The 18,787-nt window shown below is 37.6% G+C and overlaps 1 protein-coding gene across 1 annotated transcript in view; it reads right to left on the reverse strand.

The window, feature by feature from the left end:
• The window catches only part of LOC108238983 (glucocorticoid receptor), a 54,527-nt gene that overhangs the window by 34,741 nt on the left and 999 nt on the right, over positions 1–18,787 (reverse strand). The window contains exon 2 of the mRNA XM_017421391.3: positions 16,569–17,749. Within this exon, the coding sequence (XP_017276880.1) occupies positions 16,569–17,749 (1,181 nt within the window). The remainder of the gene's footprint in view (positions 1–16,568; positions 17,750–18,787) is intronic.

Consider the following 18,787-nt stretch of genomic DNA (forward strand, 5'->3'; position numbering starts at 1 on the left):
TAAACTTTTCTCCTTCTTGCATTTAGCAGCAACTCGAGCACATTACTGCCCCCTATATGTCAGGAGGACAAATAACACCTTTTCTGTTCAAATTGCCAACACGCCACAGTGGCGTGTGTGTTGATCAAATTCACCCGCCACTTCAAATATTTACCCGCATTTGGCGGGTGGCGGGTGCTAATTTCCACCCCTGCCCATAACCAGACTTCAAACTTAAAAATTTAATAAATAAATAATTGCTTATTGACAAATGAGTTAAAACTGTTTTTACTCGCAATATCAGTCTCCAGTGATTTGATGACTCGGCTACTTCCACATCATTTAGCTCAATATCTAGAAAACTGACTGAATTATAGCCATATTTGTGTTTTTTAAGGTGAGTTGGCTGCGGAAGCCATCTTAAATTAGGCTGACTTCAGAAGTTAAAAGTTAGAATTGTAGATGTATACCCAATGGTTACTTTCTGAAAGTTTTACTAAAATCCATCTAGCAGTTCATGACATATTTTGCTAACAAACACAGTTGACTCCAATAGTTAATGACAAAGTGTTAAACAAAAACCTTACGAGATCAAGCAGCTCTCAAAGAACGAGTTGGTAATGACTCATTTATTACTACAACATATTTTATACCTATTTATACCCATCCAGGGTAATATCCATTATTGTGCTGGGTAAAGATAATTAGACGTGGTACACATCTAAAATTGGGTCGACTTCAAAAAGTAATCAGATATAGGTTTGAAACAAATGATTACTTTCTGAGAGTTTCATTAAAATCCGTTGAGCAGCTCATGAGATACTTTGCTAACAGACAGACAAACACAGACATGCACACAGCTGTGGCTGTTTAACACCAGTGCAGAGCTGCAGACGCTGCAAGAAAGATATCATTTTAAAAAAATAAGAAATAAATCATCACCCAGGTGAGATGTTATACTCTATTTCAAGCTTTTATCTAATTTTATGCAGTCTTTGGATGAGAAAAAAAAACACCCATCATGAGTAGGAGTACAGAGATCCTTTTTCTCACACAGATGCTGATGTGTTACTTATTAGCTAGTTGCAAACACAGAGAGATACACTTGTATTGTGGAGCAGATGACTACTTAAGTGCAATGCATACATACTTTATAAATCTAACTTTAGTCCTCAATACATAAAAAAAGAATATCAGTCAATCTAAAAAAGCTGTTTTAATAAAAACCTGTTCCTAATTCTCAAGCAATTCAATAAACACACATTACTCCACAATAATGTGCTGCTGGATGAAGAAAAGAGCAGGAATGTTGAGGCTAATGTACTCTGACAAACACCATCTACCATTTTGGTGCAGGAGGGAGGTGGATGGACAGGAAAGAGGGATGAATCAGTGGTGAGATGCGACAAATACTGAGAAGAGACGGGGAAGAGCACAGCGGAGAGCAGACTGATAAAAACAGGGAGAATGTCAGCCATAATTAACGGCTGAAAGGCTGATGTACCATGTAGTGAGGAGCAAAATGTGGTGGCGGTGGGGGAACGGCAGACATTAAAACAAACCCTCACACCATCGCAGCAGGAGTTAAGCTCACTTAATGTGTAAAAGCAGAGCTGAGCACACAGCAGCTGCAGGAAGAACATTCATCATGCAAGACTAAAAATAGGAAAACTTTTGAAATTTAAAAACGAAAAGTTATTTTCTTGACAGAGTAAAGAACTAATGGTCAAGTTTCAGGGTTTAGAATGTCTTCTTGTAGTTTTATACTTTACATTATTCCTGTTGTGGTTATGTTACATTTAGATAAACGACTGTTGTAATTATGCAGTAAGTTAAAGATTGCACAGTAATTTAAAAGGCAGATACTGTTGTCATCATAGCCATTATTATTATTATTATTAATTTTATTTTTTTAATTATGCACAGCTACCTTGACTTTATTCTAACATTTGAAACACCTAAACTAAACCTATATAAAAAAAATACTAAGTCAAATTTATATTTCTCTAATGCTGAAAATGAACCCAATGACTAAAGACCCAAAAATTCACACGCTGCATATTTTATACCTTATCTAAATAGAAATGTACACAAATAAAAAAACTTTAAGTTCCTGTCTGATCAGTAATGTTGGAGCTGTTTGGAAGCCATGTTGGAAATAAATCCATATGTTCAACCACTTCAGCTTTTTAGTTGCTGGATGTTCTAAACATCAACAAAACAAACTCCAAACTGCTGGGTGAGCTATGGGCCAAAAAATAAAATATGACAAGTGCTTCTCTTTTCTGATCTAGCTGAAAAAGATCTTAAGGTTAGGTGAATTAGTAGGAGAAATTTGTAAGGACTGCCTAAACACTGACTAATGTTAAAGCATTGTTTAACTGAGGAATTAATAGAGATTTTTTTTATTAGCAACATTAAATATGACTTTATTTTCAGCGCTGATAATTCAATAAGTTAAAAAAAACTGAAAGAGGTCTCAGGATGCTCACTTTAAGCAGCTCTGATGATGCCTGAGCAGGCATGGGTGCTTATTTTCGAGTCATTTTATTCAGTAAGGAACCAACCTTTAAAGCAAAGAAGAAAAAAAAAAAGGGGAAAGAGTTTAAGCCATGAACTCATATTCCCTCAGATCTTGCTATTGAATAGTGATTTGTCTTCTGTCACTGCTTCCTTCTTGGAACATTGCTCATGTCTTTTGTCTCAGCTGCTATTATTGCCATGAGAAGAAATAGGTGAGATATTTGTGGCAAACAGGAAGCTTTCAGGAATTCCAGGCAGAGCAACCCTGCTCTGCAGCCTCAGAACAATAGCAAAGTAAAAGCAGGCTGCAAAATAGCATGAAAGCGCAGCACAGAAGCTTTTCTGATCTAAAGGAACAAAAGGTTTGATAAAAATGCCTATGGTGACTGAGAGAAAGTTCACAAACTCAAGTGATTACGGTAGAAAGTAGAAAGGAAGTTAATACGAGTATGCTGGAGCGATTAGGGAAGATTTAGGAAAGGCAGACAAGGCTGCAAAAAAAATTATAAATTGCCTCAGCTGGACTGGGGCCCATTAACAGTAGAGCTGTCCCTCCTCCTCCTCCTCCACCTCCTCTTCCTCACCACAGCCAGCAGACTGACAATCAAAAGGAGGAAGAAGGTAGAATTGCGTGCACGGGATACAAGTCAAAAAAATAAAGCAAACAAATAAAAAAAAGATATTTATTAAAGACTTTGAAGCGCCTCTCTTATGCTGCCAAACAAATGACAAAATGAATAATGCAGAAATGAATTCGGTGACATGTGGCTTTCAGCCCTGAGATGATTGATTTAAAACCAGCCAGTCTTGTTACATGTCTTAAAGAGCCTATTCTTGTTTTTAAAGTAACTAAACAAACAAGGTTATTGCCAAAGGTGGCGGTTCTATTTGCAGCCTTGAGGGCAATCGTGGACTGAATCAGCCCGTCTGAAATAAATAACCGAACTGATGACAGAACTTTTCTCCTCTTTTGGCAGAATGTTTAAAATTGATGCAATTTCCCAACATGGTCAAACGGCTTAGACAAACTTCTATTCAGAAGATATGAAAGTAGTTTGTTTCCATCAAGAGTTATAAAATGATGTGTCCAGATAAGATCTTTGTTTATAATGATAAAGTATAAGTCATACCACCACCTCGAATCGTTGCTTCAGTATTCATTTTGTAAGTGAGAAACATGCCCCGACATCGTTTCATCTGCCAAAGAAAGGCCTCAGGCAGCACACCAATAATAATATACTGTTGCTCAAATCGTTGTAAAAAGAAAATTTAAAAAAACACATGCTTGAATGTGAAACAGGTAATTATTTTGGTACCTGTAGTCTTTGTTATGCATTTCTAAGTATGTCATCAAATTATGTATTTATGGTAGGCATATGTCTATAAATAGAAATATATGAAACAAGTTAACAAGAGTGGTGATTGTTAAGTCAATCTGTATTTACAGGAAAGCCTGCATTTAAAAATAGAATACTTAATTGTACACACAAGTAATTAAACTTATTCAATTAAAGGCTGAGGATTCCTTGAAGGAATGCATATCGCCTGCCACTTTTCATGCCAGAGTTTTAGACTAAGATCATTTTATGTTAAGAAATAGAGTTGTAGCTGTTTTGGTCAAACCTGGAAAAATAACGTAAAATCTGCAGGTCATGTTCTAAGTACATGTTGAGGAAGACTCCTATTCTACCACATCAAAATGTAGCACTATGTGACTTAGTTATAGCTATTTTTTGTTTATTTGTTGTTGTTTTTTTTTTAAGGTGAGTTTTCTGTGGCAGCAATCTTAAATTGAGTTGACTCTGACAGTAAACTAATAGTAAATACACATTCAGTGATTGCTTTCTGCAAGATTCATTAAAATTCATCCAGCGGTTCATGAGATATTTTTGTAACAGACAGACAAACACACACAAACACAGCGATAAAAAGTTCAAACAGATTTCCTGTCTTGGTGACGGGGACAGACTGACTACAGCTCAGTCTTATTCACAAAACCTTGTTCTTGTTTGTCAAGTTACTGCTTAACGGCAGGGATGAACAAATACAACTGATCACAAAAACTTTTTTTTTTTTTTTGCACATAATGAGTCTAATTAGGAAAATAACTGTCAGACTAGATGACAAACTTCATCTCGTCATAAAGAAAGCCCTTCAAGCGTCAGCAGCTACAGGCCGCCTGTGTAACTGGTACCAGTCTGCTTGTTGGGCGCCCCGAGCAGAGCTGGGCTGCAGTCCAAGCAGGATATCTCTCTCAAACACAGAAACCGAGCAGCAGATTTGAGAGCTGGTCTACTGCTGCGGTGCGATGGAATAGCTTGAATCACAGAGACTGAAACTGAGGCCGCTTGTCTGAATTTAGAGCTGATGACTGATCTACAGAGATGAGTGATGCCCTCAGTGATGCATGGCTTTTCCTGTTGCAGGGGCCTAGCACCACTTCAAAGCAGCTAGGAGGACCTTTACTTTAATGCAGACCATTCACACAGAAGCTTGTTCTTTGTAGTTGTCACAGCACATATCATATTAATTACCAGAAAATGCAGGTTAATATACAAAGAAACGTACTGCATTTGTTCCCCAGTTCAGTCGATATGCAACTCCAGAATCTCATTTTTAATGCATTTTACTTAATTATAGTACTTCATCTTACACAGGTCAGTTGTCTTCTCTTTATCACATTAAATTAGCACATGAAAACTAGGAGGAAAGGGGGTGTTGATAACCCATACCTTACTGTTGGCGTTAATGTCAAAGAGTTGATTTATTGCTGGCAAAAACAGAACCTGCTCTGCATGTTTAAAATCAGGTATGAGCCGTGGATAAAATGGTGTCTGGTGCACTGAAAATTCTTTCTTTTCAAGGCTATTTTGACATTTAGAGAGGTTTATTGAAGATGATGAACCAGCCAAGGGCAAGGATATTGGTCATATTTTTCCCCCCTCTAATGGTAGCTGTAAGCCACAGAAGATTTATACTGCAGAGTGTCATGTGGGCCAAGCAGACACTTGGAGAGAATGAAGAGAATGAACACAATGAAGCCAGTGACGTAGAAAGACAATTAAACACACAGAGAAGGCCTTTAAACAGGAAGAGGGCTGAAGACTCAAAGAAAGAAAAGGAAGAACTCTGACTGGGTGTTGGTTTTAAAGATCCAAGCCTTTAGTGATCTTAATTTGTAACTTACAACTTAAACTAGAAGTAAAATCTATATTTTTATATCCATCTATCTGCATCTCTGTACACAGCAGTCATCATCTGAAAGCTCTTTCCCCACAGGATTATTGACAAAAAACAGACCTCAACAGAAATATAACTTAAAACTTAACATTTCTAACAGACAAGACAAACGTTTGAAAAGACAAACGTAAACATGCCAACATGGTGACTAAAAACCATATATTGTTGGATCGATCATCTAAATAACGCTGGTTAGAATGCAAATAATTGGCAATTAGAACAAATCTTGATTAAAAGAAGAGTTATTTCTACACTAAAAGTAAAGCCAGCCTTCCAAAACAAGATATTTTACTCAAAACCCCAAAAGTCTATTGTTTAAAGCACTGTCCAGTTAAATTAGGCAACGCACACCATGACAACACAACAAGATCAGCAGTAAATGTAATAATAATTGACAAAAAAAAAATCAACACAAAATGTATTTTTTGCTTATTTAAAAAAACAGCAACTTTTGTTTTTTATTAATCTACCAGTAAGCTAAGTTTTTCTGCATTTTATCACATCTAACTGTGGCCAATCAGCACTCATAAGACCGAGACAAAGCGTATGGAAAATTATCACATCATTACACTTGTGTCACAACAGCTACACTCTGGCATTAGTTTGTTGGTTAAACAAAAGCTCTGTTGTACTATTTATTTTACCATAAAGCGTAACTAAATTCTTCATTTGTCTCCATATTTAGCAACAGTGATGAAACAATCACTTTTCACCCTTTCCATCATGGCTCTCACCTAAACTACCCGAGATGTTTACACAACTTCTGTTGTGCTGCAGCACTGTAAACCATTGACTCAATGCAGTGTTATTAATGGAGCGCTCACATGCTATGAAGCTTTTATTTAAACCCATTTTCTTCTGCTGCCTTATCAAACGCACCATTTTCTAAATGATGTAGCAGTCCATGCACTGTCAGGACAGGCACAACAAAAAAAATTGGCTCCCCAGCAAGATGCTCGTCAACAATTGGCTGTTGACAATGGAACCGTCAATCCTGCAAACACAAAAATCACAAAAGAAATGGGAATGAAACAATTTAAAAACTGAACACAAACAAAAAAATCCTGATAAAAAGTCTATATCTGATATTTTGTATAAAATGCATTATAGCTTAATACATTGATAACATGATTTGGAACTTTTTTTAGACAAAAAAATGAAGAATTTCTCTTGAAGAGACTCTTCTGTGTCTAGATTTTGTTGATCTTAAGTAAGGCAAAGCATTCCTCATCCAGTTATTCAAAAACTGATTTATAAATAAAGTACCTACAGAATTCTAATTTACTCAAATACTCGTGAATTTTAGCACAAACCTTCAAATTCTGTAACATGTACCTTTAATATTATTTACTGAAATCTCTTTCTAGAAAATAGTAATACAAAAAAAAAAACATTACTGGCATGCTTTCCTTAAACCACAGAGCTCTTCTTTTATTATTGCTTTAGGACTAACCACCACACAAATAAAATTTTTATTAAGCCAAAGCATCTTTGAAAACAAGTGACCTGACCTGGCCTCGGCATTAGTGCTTGCAGTGCTGAAAATAGACTATAGACACATAGGAGAGTCTATTTTAAAGGATGACAGAATGATGGTATGGTTGTCGGTCAGTACTACCTGCCAAATAAATGCATCTTAGTAGCTAGAAGGAACAGAAGGAACTCTGTCAAGCTGTTCAGTGGAAATACTGAAAACTGCCATTATTATGAGTGCCACATCATTTTATTAAACTCACCCAGAATCTGAGCTCTACTGTCATTTACTGTTATATTTGTCAGGTCATTCCGTTCCAACTTTTGGTAGTCAGGAGGAGAACAGCAAAATGACACCAGAAAAGAAAAATAGACTACAGTAAGAATAACTACAACATGTGTGATCTCCACACATAGACAGGAGTCAGCGACAAAAGGAAGTGACCCAGGTATTCGCCCAGATTGTTTGAGATAAAGTTATGGTTTTTCTGCTTTGTCCAGTCCTGACACTGATACTTGTTGGACATGGTCTCCACCCATTCTGACAAAGAAAACAGTTTTTTTTTCCTCTAGAAAATCTGTAAAACTGAAACCAGAGTTGTAGCTGAAACCGGAGTTGTAGGACAATCCTGCATATTGTACACCATTTACTGTCCATAAGTGTTTGTCACTGTCACTGTCACAAGATTCTGCGACAAACATTAAAGAAATCTAAAGTTAGGTTTTCTATCTGGTCCTGTAAGACAAAAAGTAGAACCTGGTCCAGTTTTGTTTTTTGGTTTCAGAGGTTTGGCTCAAGTAGGAAGCAACAGTCAGCAGAAATCTGAGAATGGGGACAATTAGAGTTAAACTTGTACCAAAACTCCTTTAACTGCTTTGTAAACTACTCTATTAACACATTTTCACATAAAGTGTGAGTCTAAATAAAGGCTTCAGTGGGTGAATGTTTGCCTCCACATGTACAGTAACCTCGCTCAGGTAAATCATTCACCAGCCTGTGGCACAAGGTCCTCAGTGACTGCTGGCAACCAATAATATAGACAATGTATATACAGGGCTCTAAGTGATACTTTTTCTGCAGACATTGTGCAATTAAGCACTTTCTCACCTAAAATAAACAAATAGGTAAATAAATAATAAATACAGCACTTAAGTGACTTATTTAACAGCCATACAGGCAGCTTACATTCCACTTACGTGTCATTAACCAATTAACATTTTCTGAGTTGTCAAGGACAAATGTCATTTTATACCACCCGATTAAAAGCTTCTTGTTTATTTTATACAAGTGACTTAACAACAAAAATGGCAGGCTCATAATGCAAAGCAATGTTCTACTAATTCAGACTTGTGACTCATTTAAAAAAAAAACACACATAAATCCCTAACATTGTTCAAAAAAGAAATAGCCTCTGAAAACTTGGAGGTTTCATGATTCTTCACTTTCTATTAAAATTGTATTAGCTTTTGAAAAAAGTATTTAAGATTTAGGAGCTAAAAAGGACATTTCTTCTATATAAGACTTATTTAGTAGTTATGCAAGTCATCTACAGAAGTAATCCCTTACAGAAAATCCATGTGAATTTCCCATGTTTTTCACATGTGGGAAGCCTTGTGACTGCATGTGATCACAAGATGTTTTAAGACCAACCTAAAAACCTGCAAACTTTAAAAAAAAATTAAAAAAATAAAACGTAAATACTTCCAGCTTAAACCCATGTTAACCAACACAAAAATGTTTTTCACAATGCAATTTTCTAAATTATCCCATACTTAAGGGCTTATTGGTTTAGTGTTATATGCAAATTTATGTGCAATACCAAACCTAGACATACATCATTAATATTAATGAAAAATAAAATTGTTTTGAGCCTGAAAAGATTAATCCAGTTGCTCGGACTTCAACAGGTGAGATGTTACTGCTAGAAGAGGCTGAACCTGTGATACCCCCCCAAGGTAAAAGTCTCCCTGGTAACCCCAGTTGCCTCAGCTATCATGTGGCACAAAAGCTCCTGTTTATTAACAGCAAAGGAGCACTGGATAGAACATAATCCAGATCCAGATCCAGTTCAGATTTTTCCTCTATTACTTCAGATTGAGACCACTGTATAGACAGCTGTTTAAAAACCTTTTTACTAAGCTATAAGATAAATTTAAGCATAATGAAAATTACATTCCCACACTTCATCAGTCTAGTCTAAACAAAACTAAAACTCACAAGTTGACTTTTGTGTTTAAATAAACTCCTTTGAAAATTGTCCCACTGCTGCGGTGGAAAGCAAACAGATGAACTAACAGTGATCCCTGAACTTTGGCTGTCAAGCCCTGGCACACCCTGACTGCTTTTCCTTCGGTTCACTGTGAGAAACGGTGAGAGGGTAATGAGGCGTGTGGAGAAAACATTTGTATTCGTCCAACAGATTAGCAACCTTCCTGCTGAGCCGAGAAGAACGCATTAAAGATGATCGCAGGAGCTATGCTGACCCACATTCAGACAGTATTGCACAAAAAACAGCAGAGAAAGAGCATGCAAAAATTCAAGAAGATATGCTTTTGAGTGAAGGCAGAATGTGCACTACTTGAAAGCTGTTTATAGGAAATTCCCCAAACTTGACTCATGATCACAAAACAAGTTTATTCATGCTTGAGAATTTATGGGACTTGATCCACAGTAACTATTAAGATCTGTTGTAATGTTGGTACTAACGTCTATTTGTCTCTGACAGCAACATCATGGGGGTGAGATTCCTGAATGTTCTCATGTTTGTTTCTGAAGTCACTGAAGACAAGAACAGAAAGGACCCATTTACACCAACAAAGACATAAGTGTACGTCTCAGGCAGTGACAGTTTATCTGACTGGCCAGATATATTATTATCAGGAAGTGCATCAATGTGTGGCAAATGTGTAGTCTACAAATTATTGCATCAACGCAGCTCTTTACAACATAATGTTGTGAAAATAGATATTGTGATAATCAGTTATTCACGTACTGTGTGATCCCTAACCTTTTTCATGATCATACTCACCTTATAAGGCAAAATCTTGCATAGAGCACCAGATTGAGGACGATTGATGGTAATTTTTAATTTCTTCCAGTTCCAAAAACCTGCCACCTTCTCACTAAGTTTCTTACCGAGTCTTCTAGCCCATTCCAGCCTCGTGCAGATCTACCATCTTGTCCCTCATGTCCCTTGACAGTTCTTTGGTTTTGCCCATGGTGGTGGAGGATATAATAAAAAAATATTGACTCTATGAACAGGTGTGCTTTATATAAGTTGGAATCCAAAGTGTCTAAAATTAATTAATTAATAAAAATCATTAATAGTCACTTGTGTGCCAAAAGTCACATAACCAATCGGTGAGAGGCAGAATTCTATCTGGGCTGTAGGGAATCAATTACTTATTTCCCTCAGTGATTTGCAAATCATTTTTTGAGCTTTTTAGCTAATATTCTGTCTGTCTTGATTAAATATAATCTACCATAAAATTTAGGAATGTTCATTTCTTCATAAGTGGGCAAACTTACAATATCAGCAAGGGTTTAAGTACCCATTTCCCCCTTTGTAGTCTCCACCAACACTTCGACAAACTAATTTCCTGTAGAAAACCATGTGATGTGGGTTTTCTTTTTTTAACTCATGAACATTTTTGATACTTGTATCTTTTTTGCTAGGGTTTTGAGTTCTGTAAAGATGTTGGCAGAAGGTTCTTTTATCAAATTTGATAAGATTTTGCAACATTTTAAAAGAGGCACTTTGTTAATGCCATGCCTTTCATTTTCTAAACAGAAATATAATCTTCTGTAGCTTCACTAATTATCTTCACTGTTTAAGTCAACACAACCCACTAACCATAAACACAACACACAACCACCATGTGCTGCCCCACCCCCACAGTTCTTATTACTTTATTCAATCCAGTGTGGCAAAAAGGGCATAGGGGCATGAGACTGACCCACTGCAGTCTTTAGACTCAACACTTCCTGTTTCCTGATTGAGTTGTTGCCAAACATAACAAGCTCAATCATTTGTTTATGAAGTACAGAGAGCAAGGTTGGTCGGGGCTATATTTATCCTCACACCCAGACATATCCGATCACTGGTTAACACGCCAAATCTTTTCACATCAATGTAGTTGTGGAAACACCCACCACCATTATAGAACATTATGACACCTAGGCAGATACAATAAATATATATCACAGTATCAAAACAACAGTTCAATATCAACAAACCTCAGCTTCATATATACCCAAAATACTTCTAAAATTAGTAATCAGTGTATGCAAAATAACGCATAGACTGAGTTCACTGTTATGCATATCTGGCTATTTTCTGCAATGAACAAAAAGGCTGGCTTTATCTAGCAAAAGAGCCTAAATCCATCATGTGGCCTCTTAGACCAGCCTTGATATGTGCACAAGACCTAACACTGGCGTAAACAAGCCAGCAGGCACCACATCAGCCTTAAAAACAGAAACAGCCTAGCTGCTTAGAGGCCTCAACCTCCTTTTGGCTTTCTGACCCTTGACCCCAACCAAAGCCTGTTTCAAAGACTCTGTACACAAGGCCCCAAAGGCAGGGTGGAAACCCAAGGCAGTCAGAGAAGATAAGCTAGAAGACAGAGCAAAAAAGGGCATAATTTTACAAGCATCTACTTCAACTTCTGGCTGCATCTATAATGTCTCATTCAGCATGCACACTAATAAAAAAACTTATTTCCTGTTTCAGTTCTTTAATGATGACCAATAAGAGACACTTTACTTCAAAACAAGAGGAATTGTTAGCAAATATAGTGGTCAAATCTTAAAAATAACATTTTGCGCCATCTCACACAATACTGTGCAATCGGTTAGCACTTAAAGGATGTTTGATTAGTTTCTTTTTCCTATCAGCGGTGTGTGATAATAATACCATTGTGGTTCAGTAACATAAGGCATCATAGATCATCACCACAAATCCCAAAGCCCCAACTGTGGAATTCAAAGGGTTGCAGCAAATGAAAACTTACAGAAAAAGGAAAAAACTAAAATAAATTGTAATCCCGCTTGCAGTGAGGCATATCAGTGAACATATCAAGTGACTGGAGGACAAACATTAAGGATTAAGGTTGGCATAATCTTAGCGATTACACATCCAGGAAATTGAGTAAACAAGCATGAAGCCGACCTAGATTTTGCATCACTTTGATTCATCTACACTTGCAGTTCCTGTTACAGAATACATCTATTGTAACAGCTTGACACAATTTTTAAATGTGACTGGCATGTAAAAATATAGCAAAAGCTGTTTTACTATAAAGAATATTATTTCATCACAAAGAATCAAATACTAAATGGTTGAAGAGTTGAAAAACTGTCACAACAAAGGACAAGTCTGTAGAATGCACTTAAGTTTATTATACTGCTTCATGTATCATGGTGTGCTACACACCAGCAAAAACGCTTGTCAGTGTTTGACACTTAGCTTAGCTGAGTTCAACTGGTTCTTGACCAAACTACTGTATGCAATAAATGTTATTTTCAACCGGAAAGATGGATACTTTGGACCCACAACAACAGGAAAAACGTTCCAACACATTCACAACTGCCAACAACAAGATGACATCTTAGCCGCCTGTAGTTATTACAAGCAGCTACATGTAAAATTATGCAACAATGACGAACCAGGCCAGATATATAACTAAGACAAGCTCTGACTGTATATTGTACAATGGTGTGTCCTATGGCTCATGTATATTTCTTTGCGGGGAAAACAAACAAAACAAACAAAAAGACATCTTTATAAAAGGTTTCTGTATTAAATTTAAATGTAGAGCAACATACAATATATCCACTTGCACTTCAAAAAAAAACCACTGTGGGCAGCATTGTACTAGAACCTTAAGTGGCCTCTTTTTTTAAAAGGTAACTTTACAATAATATTCCATGAATTTTTTCCTTTTCGCTGGGTTAAATGTGGAATTAAACATTGTCCAATACCCTCTTCAGAATATTAACAAAAAAGGTTCATTTATGACATTTTCTATTCTGTAATTCTGTTTAGCCAATGTAATGATCCATTTCTTGATTGTTTTTTTTTACTTTGGAATGATTAATCTGTATGGCACAGCTGTAAATGTTTTTTAACAAAATGAAAAAAAATTGATGTGTGACAACACATTGACTGAAAAGTCAAGTGTGTGAGTCTCACACTCAATGTGTTAATGTTTGCAACTCTAAAAGAGAAGTTAGCAACACCTGTTTATTGGAGCCATCCTTAATCAGCTGATAGCTTGATTTACTTCCTTCAGCTTGATGGTTTTGTTCGGTTTTAAACTACAAGAAGCAAAACCATCATAGAGAGGATTTTTTTATTAAAACAATCTTATTAGTTTTCACAGAAATATAGTGCATGTTCGAGACAATCTGGTTAATTGGCTGACCAATTTTAATTGGCGGATATTAGCCATAAAATAAAATTTAAAAATTGTTGATTAGCTATACCTCCACATACCTGGTCACTTGTCAAATAGGAAAACAAAGATGCAGCAGCAGCTACTACAACCAGCTCACTGCAGTCCACAATTGTATTTGTTTTAGACGAGTATCCTCTTCTATATATTATTAACAAGTGGATTAGTAATTCTTCTAAGGATTTGTAACTATACATTTAAGTTAAACCATTATTGTTGTGTTTTGTGCTGCATAAATAAAGTGGCAGTGTATATCGACCATTGGCTGTCCTAATTTCTAAAGATCAACATCAGTCACACAAAATATCCGTCGACCTCTACTGGATGAGCAGTGGAGGTCGCCTGCCAACCACCAGGATGTGGCTCACACCACCACAAATATCTAAAAATCACTGCTTGCTGGACTTATTTTGAACTTATTTATTTTTTTACATTTTGCACAATTCCTATTTAAAATATCTAAATAAAAAGCAGCCTGTTGACACTTGGTGAAGGTGACTTGAAGAGGAGCTCATTGAAGCATCACACCGTCTGATACACCTGTAAACACCAGTCTAGCAGATCAAAAAAAAAAAAAAAACTCAAACTCACACCTGGGAGGGGCTCATCTGGAGGGAATAGGTTAGGAGAAAAAAGAAGCGATTAGCTGTGCTGTATAATGATAAAGAGGCAGCCTTGCACTGGTGTAAGCCTGTACACGTGGCAAACCAGTACACACGCACGCACACACACACACAGTAAACAGCGCCCAATGATGCAGGAAACACAACAACAAAGAGTTTAGACCAGCTTAAAACTTTCTGTCAATAACACTGGAAGGAGTTAAAACCTTAGCACCACAAATATAAGAAGATTTCTAGGCATAACAACTGTTAGTTTAATCAAGTCTGCTGTTGTTAAGTTACAGGATGTAAGTAAGGACTTGAGTACTTTTCTGTTCCAAGACTACTTTAAGATATAGTCAACATTTTATATATCAAGAATTTATAATGTGGTTAAAAGCAGCATCAGTGAATCAAAATACTACAAATGCTACTTGTAATATTTTATGATATTTACCCCTGCACTTGTCTGACATGAGATACACAATTTAAAACATTTGTTCTCAGTATATTTACAGGTGAACTGTAGTGTAACAGCATGCCTACAAAAAGAAGTACTCAATTACAAAAGAAAGATAAAAAGAAAAATCTATAAATGCTATTACGCAAAACAAGTGATTTAATACCTAGATGTTTTAGTTGCATTGGAATAAAGCAACCTTAAATTGATCCATGTTGTAAATTAATTCTTCACTGTAATACAAAGCAGATTAAAGTTTTATCCCCCCAAAAAAGCCTAATTATACCCATATGACTTTAAAATGTTGCTCATGTTGATAGTACATAAACCTGATAAGCTGAGAGCACAATGGTTGAGAAATAGGAAAACAGAACCGGAGTCTAAGTTTGTTTGTTTAACAGTCTTCTCTTAGGTCAGTGTGTTTGTCATGTGCTCGTACATGAAATTGTTTGTGGTCTTTTGACATGTGGAAAAAAAGAACATGGCATGAAATCAGACATCACGTGGCTGCAACACGGATAAAAAAAATAAATGACATAAAATCAGTAAGTCATTGGCACAGAGGTTACGTTCAGCAGGAAAGCTATGGTTTGCATATACTGACAAAGACAGCAATAAGTTTAACAGGAAAACAGCTGAGCGGAGCATAAAAAGCCTGACAGAGACGAGCTGACAACTGAAACTTCTGTTTATCTTTCAGATGTTTGCAAACCAGACGGAATCAAAGGACTCAGTATCTGTTTTTCCCCAATTCTACCCAGCACTTATCAAACGCTGACTTTTTATCTGCTCTTACAAACCACATTAACACAAATGCTCATAAAAAAAATGAATCTTAACATTGCACTTCAGAGCTCATTGAGTTATCAGATGGTTCGTCCAGGCTACAGCGAAGGGTCCCCACCAGACACTTCTCGCTGAGATGCATGTACACGACTTCCTCACATCACTCATTTCCTTCGCAATAAAAGATGACCATGTGGCGTCTTTTAAAATAGCACCCAACATGTTTCACAAGTGAATCATCTCCAGTTGGATGACACGTTTATGTAAGAGTGATTTTTTTAAATAATATTATTATTATTAGAAAAGGCACTGCTTGAGAAGCACAATTCTGGAAAAATACCAGATGGGTGGAGTTTTGACACAAATGTGATATATGAGCTCCCCTGTCAAAGAGCAATTTCACAACTATTCCACAAAAAATGCAAGCAACCATATCCAGAAAAGGCTGTTCTAGCCCATTTCATGAAAAAAAATATATAACCATAAGAATTAGGTGACACTAAATAAAAAAAACAGTTGATAATTTTTTACTTGACAACTTCAAACCTACACCGCCTTATCCAACATTTTCCCTCCAGCCACTGGCACTAGTTCCTCTTTCTCTGTTCTCTAACAATGACCCTATAAATAGAGAAAAATAACTCCTAGAATTTATCCAAAGCTGTGCTGAAATCTGACACAATATGAATAAATTGAAAGAATGCGTGTCCGGCTGTGTGTGCCTATTGATAGTTGATAAGCACCAGATGCCCTCCAGCCCAGTGGTGTTATACCACTCCGACAAAAAGAACTCATAGATACACAAGCTGTAAAATGTATTCCAACACTAAAATTTACTTAATTGAGACTATTATGGGGCATTAAATGCAGCAGTGAGTTTAAATCACTGTGTGAATACTAAGAAGCCTTTCACAGTGCTCGCGCTCAGCTTTTAGCTGCACTTAAAGTACTGCAAAGCTCTTTAAAGCGCATAAATGCAAAGTCAATCACACAAAGAATGAGAGCAAATACAAAAGCAAACAGAGAGGGAGTAAATCCTCAAGACGCACCTGGAGAAGCTGACAGGAAAATTTGCCAAAGCCACTGCAGACTGGAGGCCATCGCCGCTGCTCTGTATCCCAGATGACTCTCCGTATCTTTTCCCCCCTATCCAGCTCTCCCCAACCCCAGCCAGGTTTGTGTACGTGGCAAAAGGCTTCTGGTCTGGCAGGTTCACTGTGGATGGTTGACTGGCTCCATAGTTGTACGCAGGTCCAGCACCAACCCCCATGGGAGATGACATGGAGCCTACTCCTCCTCCATGGAGAGAACTCATGCCTCCCTGGAGACACTGTGACTGGCAGTAACCAGCACTGTCCTGCCTCTCCAGCTTGACCACGCTAGGAGTATGCATGTGGATGAAATCGGGATCCTTCTCCTCCTTGATGACAACACCGGAAAGCATGGATGAAGGCGCGTGTTGCTGGTGCTGAACCAGGTGCTGGGGATGCTGCTGTTGCTGCTCCATGCCATTTACACTGGTACAGTTTTCTCCATTACCCAGGAGGGGTTTTGTTTCCTTCTGCAAGCCACTGAGGGAACTGCCACCAAGGCTGTTTTCTTGTAGGATGTTATCCAAATGTGCCACCTCTGAATCCAACTCAAAAGAACTGATTTCTGGCAGCGAGCTTGAAAGGTCGAGGTCTTGCCAAATCTCGGCATCATCAATTAGGTGACTGCTGCTGCTATCCAAATTGCTAAGACCAGCACTTGTTTGTCCACCATAATTTCCCATGTCCTTATCCATGGAAAAGATCCCCTCTTGCTTGATCTGCTGGGGGAAAAGGTCTGGCAGAGGGAGGTTACCCAGCACAGAGTTTTCTGAGGTGGTGATGACAGATGTGGACGTTTGGTTGAGATCAGAAATGTTCTGGTTCAACAATGACAAACTGTCCCCGATGCTGAATATATCCTGTTCTTGTTTCTGCATTCTAATCATTTTACCCTCCTTATCGGACCCCTCACATGGGACATGAAAGATGCCACCAAAGTTCCCCTGGTCTTTGGTTCCGCTCTGTCCATTTGGGGCTAGCGTATTCTGGGTCAGATTCCCGGGACCGGGCAGATGCATTGTAGACTGGAGCAGGAAAGCAGACGTATCTTTGCCTAACTCAGGCGCTATCTCCCCAAATGTCAGGTTGTTGTTTTGATTACCGTTGTGCTTTGGTCCACCCTGATCCATTTCTTCATTCTGCGAAGGAAATTAACGACACAAGGGATGAGTCAAAGAAAGCATGCTACTTACAGAAAAGTATAGAATCAAAAATAAGAATGAAAAAGGTGGGAGAAATGTCAGGCAGAAGACAAAACCGGAAGGCTCACTGACACAGTGATCATTTACTGCAACGAAAAGCATCATGGGAGAGTTCAAAAGTAAAATATACTGCAGTAACCCTGCTACTCTCTTATCTACTTATCTTTAGGTTTGAAGAAATAACAACCGGATCAGCTATGCAGCCCTCCCTCTTTACAGAACTGGTACAACATGGCTGAGGCACAGACCATCCAAAGTTGGAGCACAAAATGGGACCTACATCCTCCACAGAACAGAAATGACTAACATGATCGTGTTCATTCTTTAGAGTCGAAATCTACTCTCGGTTTAAGAGTGGAGAAGCGTGAGACAAGCCCAGGCACAACTTGCTGTGCAAGTGAAACTGCTGGCAATCCCTCATACAGTAAGTATGTGTGCAACAACATGCATCTGTCGAAAGAGATTAACCCACTCAGAGGCCTCCGGGTGTTCGCTGCAGGCAACGGTGAGGGTCCATCTCCATTTCAGGGTAAAAACGCAAAGCAACAATTCAGTCAAAACTCTTCCACTTATTAAAGTAAAACATAGAAGTGTGATAGAACTATATTCCAGATGTGCCTATGCGTTAAAAAAGGGGATCTTTCATTGTTTTCGGCCATTTCATGCGCTAGATACCTACTAAACTAAAATAACCAACCAGGTTATGGTTGATCTGGATCAATCTTACAACTCTGTGTTTATGTTTCCTGTATTTGGTCAGAGAGTTACAGCATAGAGAAACCTACAGGAGTGCTTCGGCGTTCCCAGCTCGTCTGAATCCTATTAACGCAATCCCTGACGGAAAATATTAATAAATAGGATTTTTTTTTTTGGCCACGGGTTTTATTCATTTTCCACACCCATTGCTTACCCTATCAGGAGCTGAAGTAACCTATGAATGTCATTTTAAAGTGCGATTTATAAATAAAATAAAGA

Source organism: Kryptolebias marmoratus, linkage group LG13, assembly GCF_001649575.2.
Source record: "Kryptolebias marmoratus isolate JLee-2015 linkage group LG13, ASM164957v2, whole genome shotgun sequence".
Classification (NCBI taxonomy): Eukaryota; Metazoa; Chordata; class Actinopteri; order Cyprinodontiformes; family Rivulidae; genus Kryptolebias; species Kryptolebias marmoratus.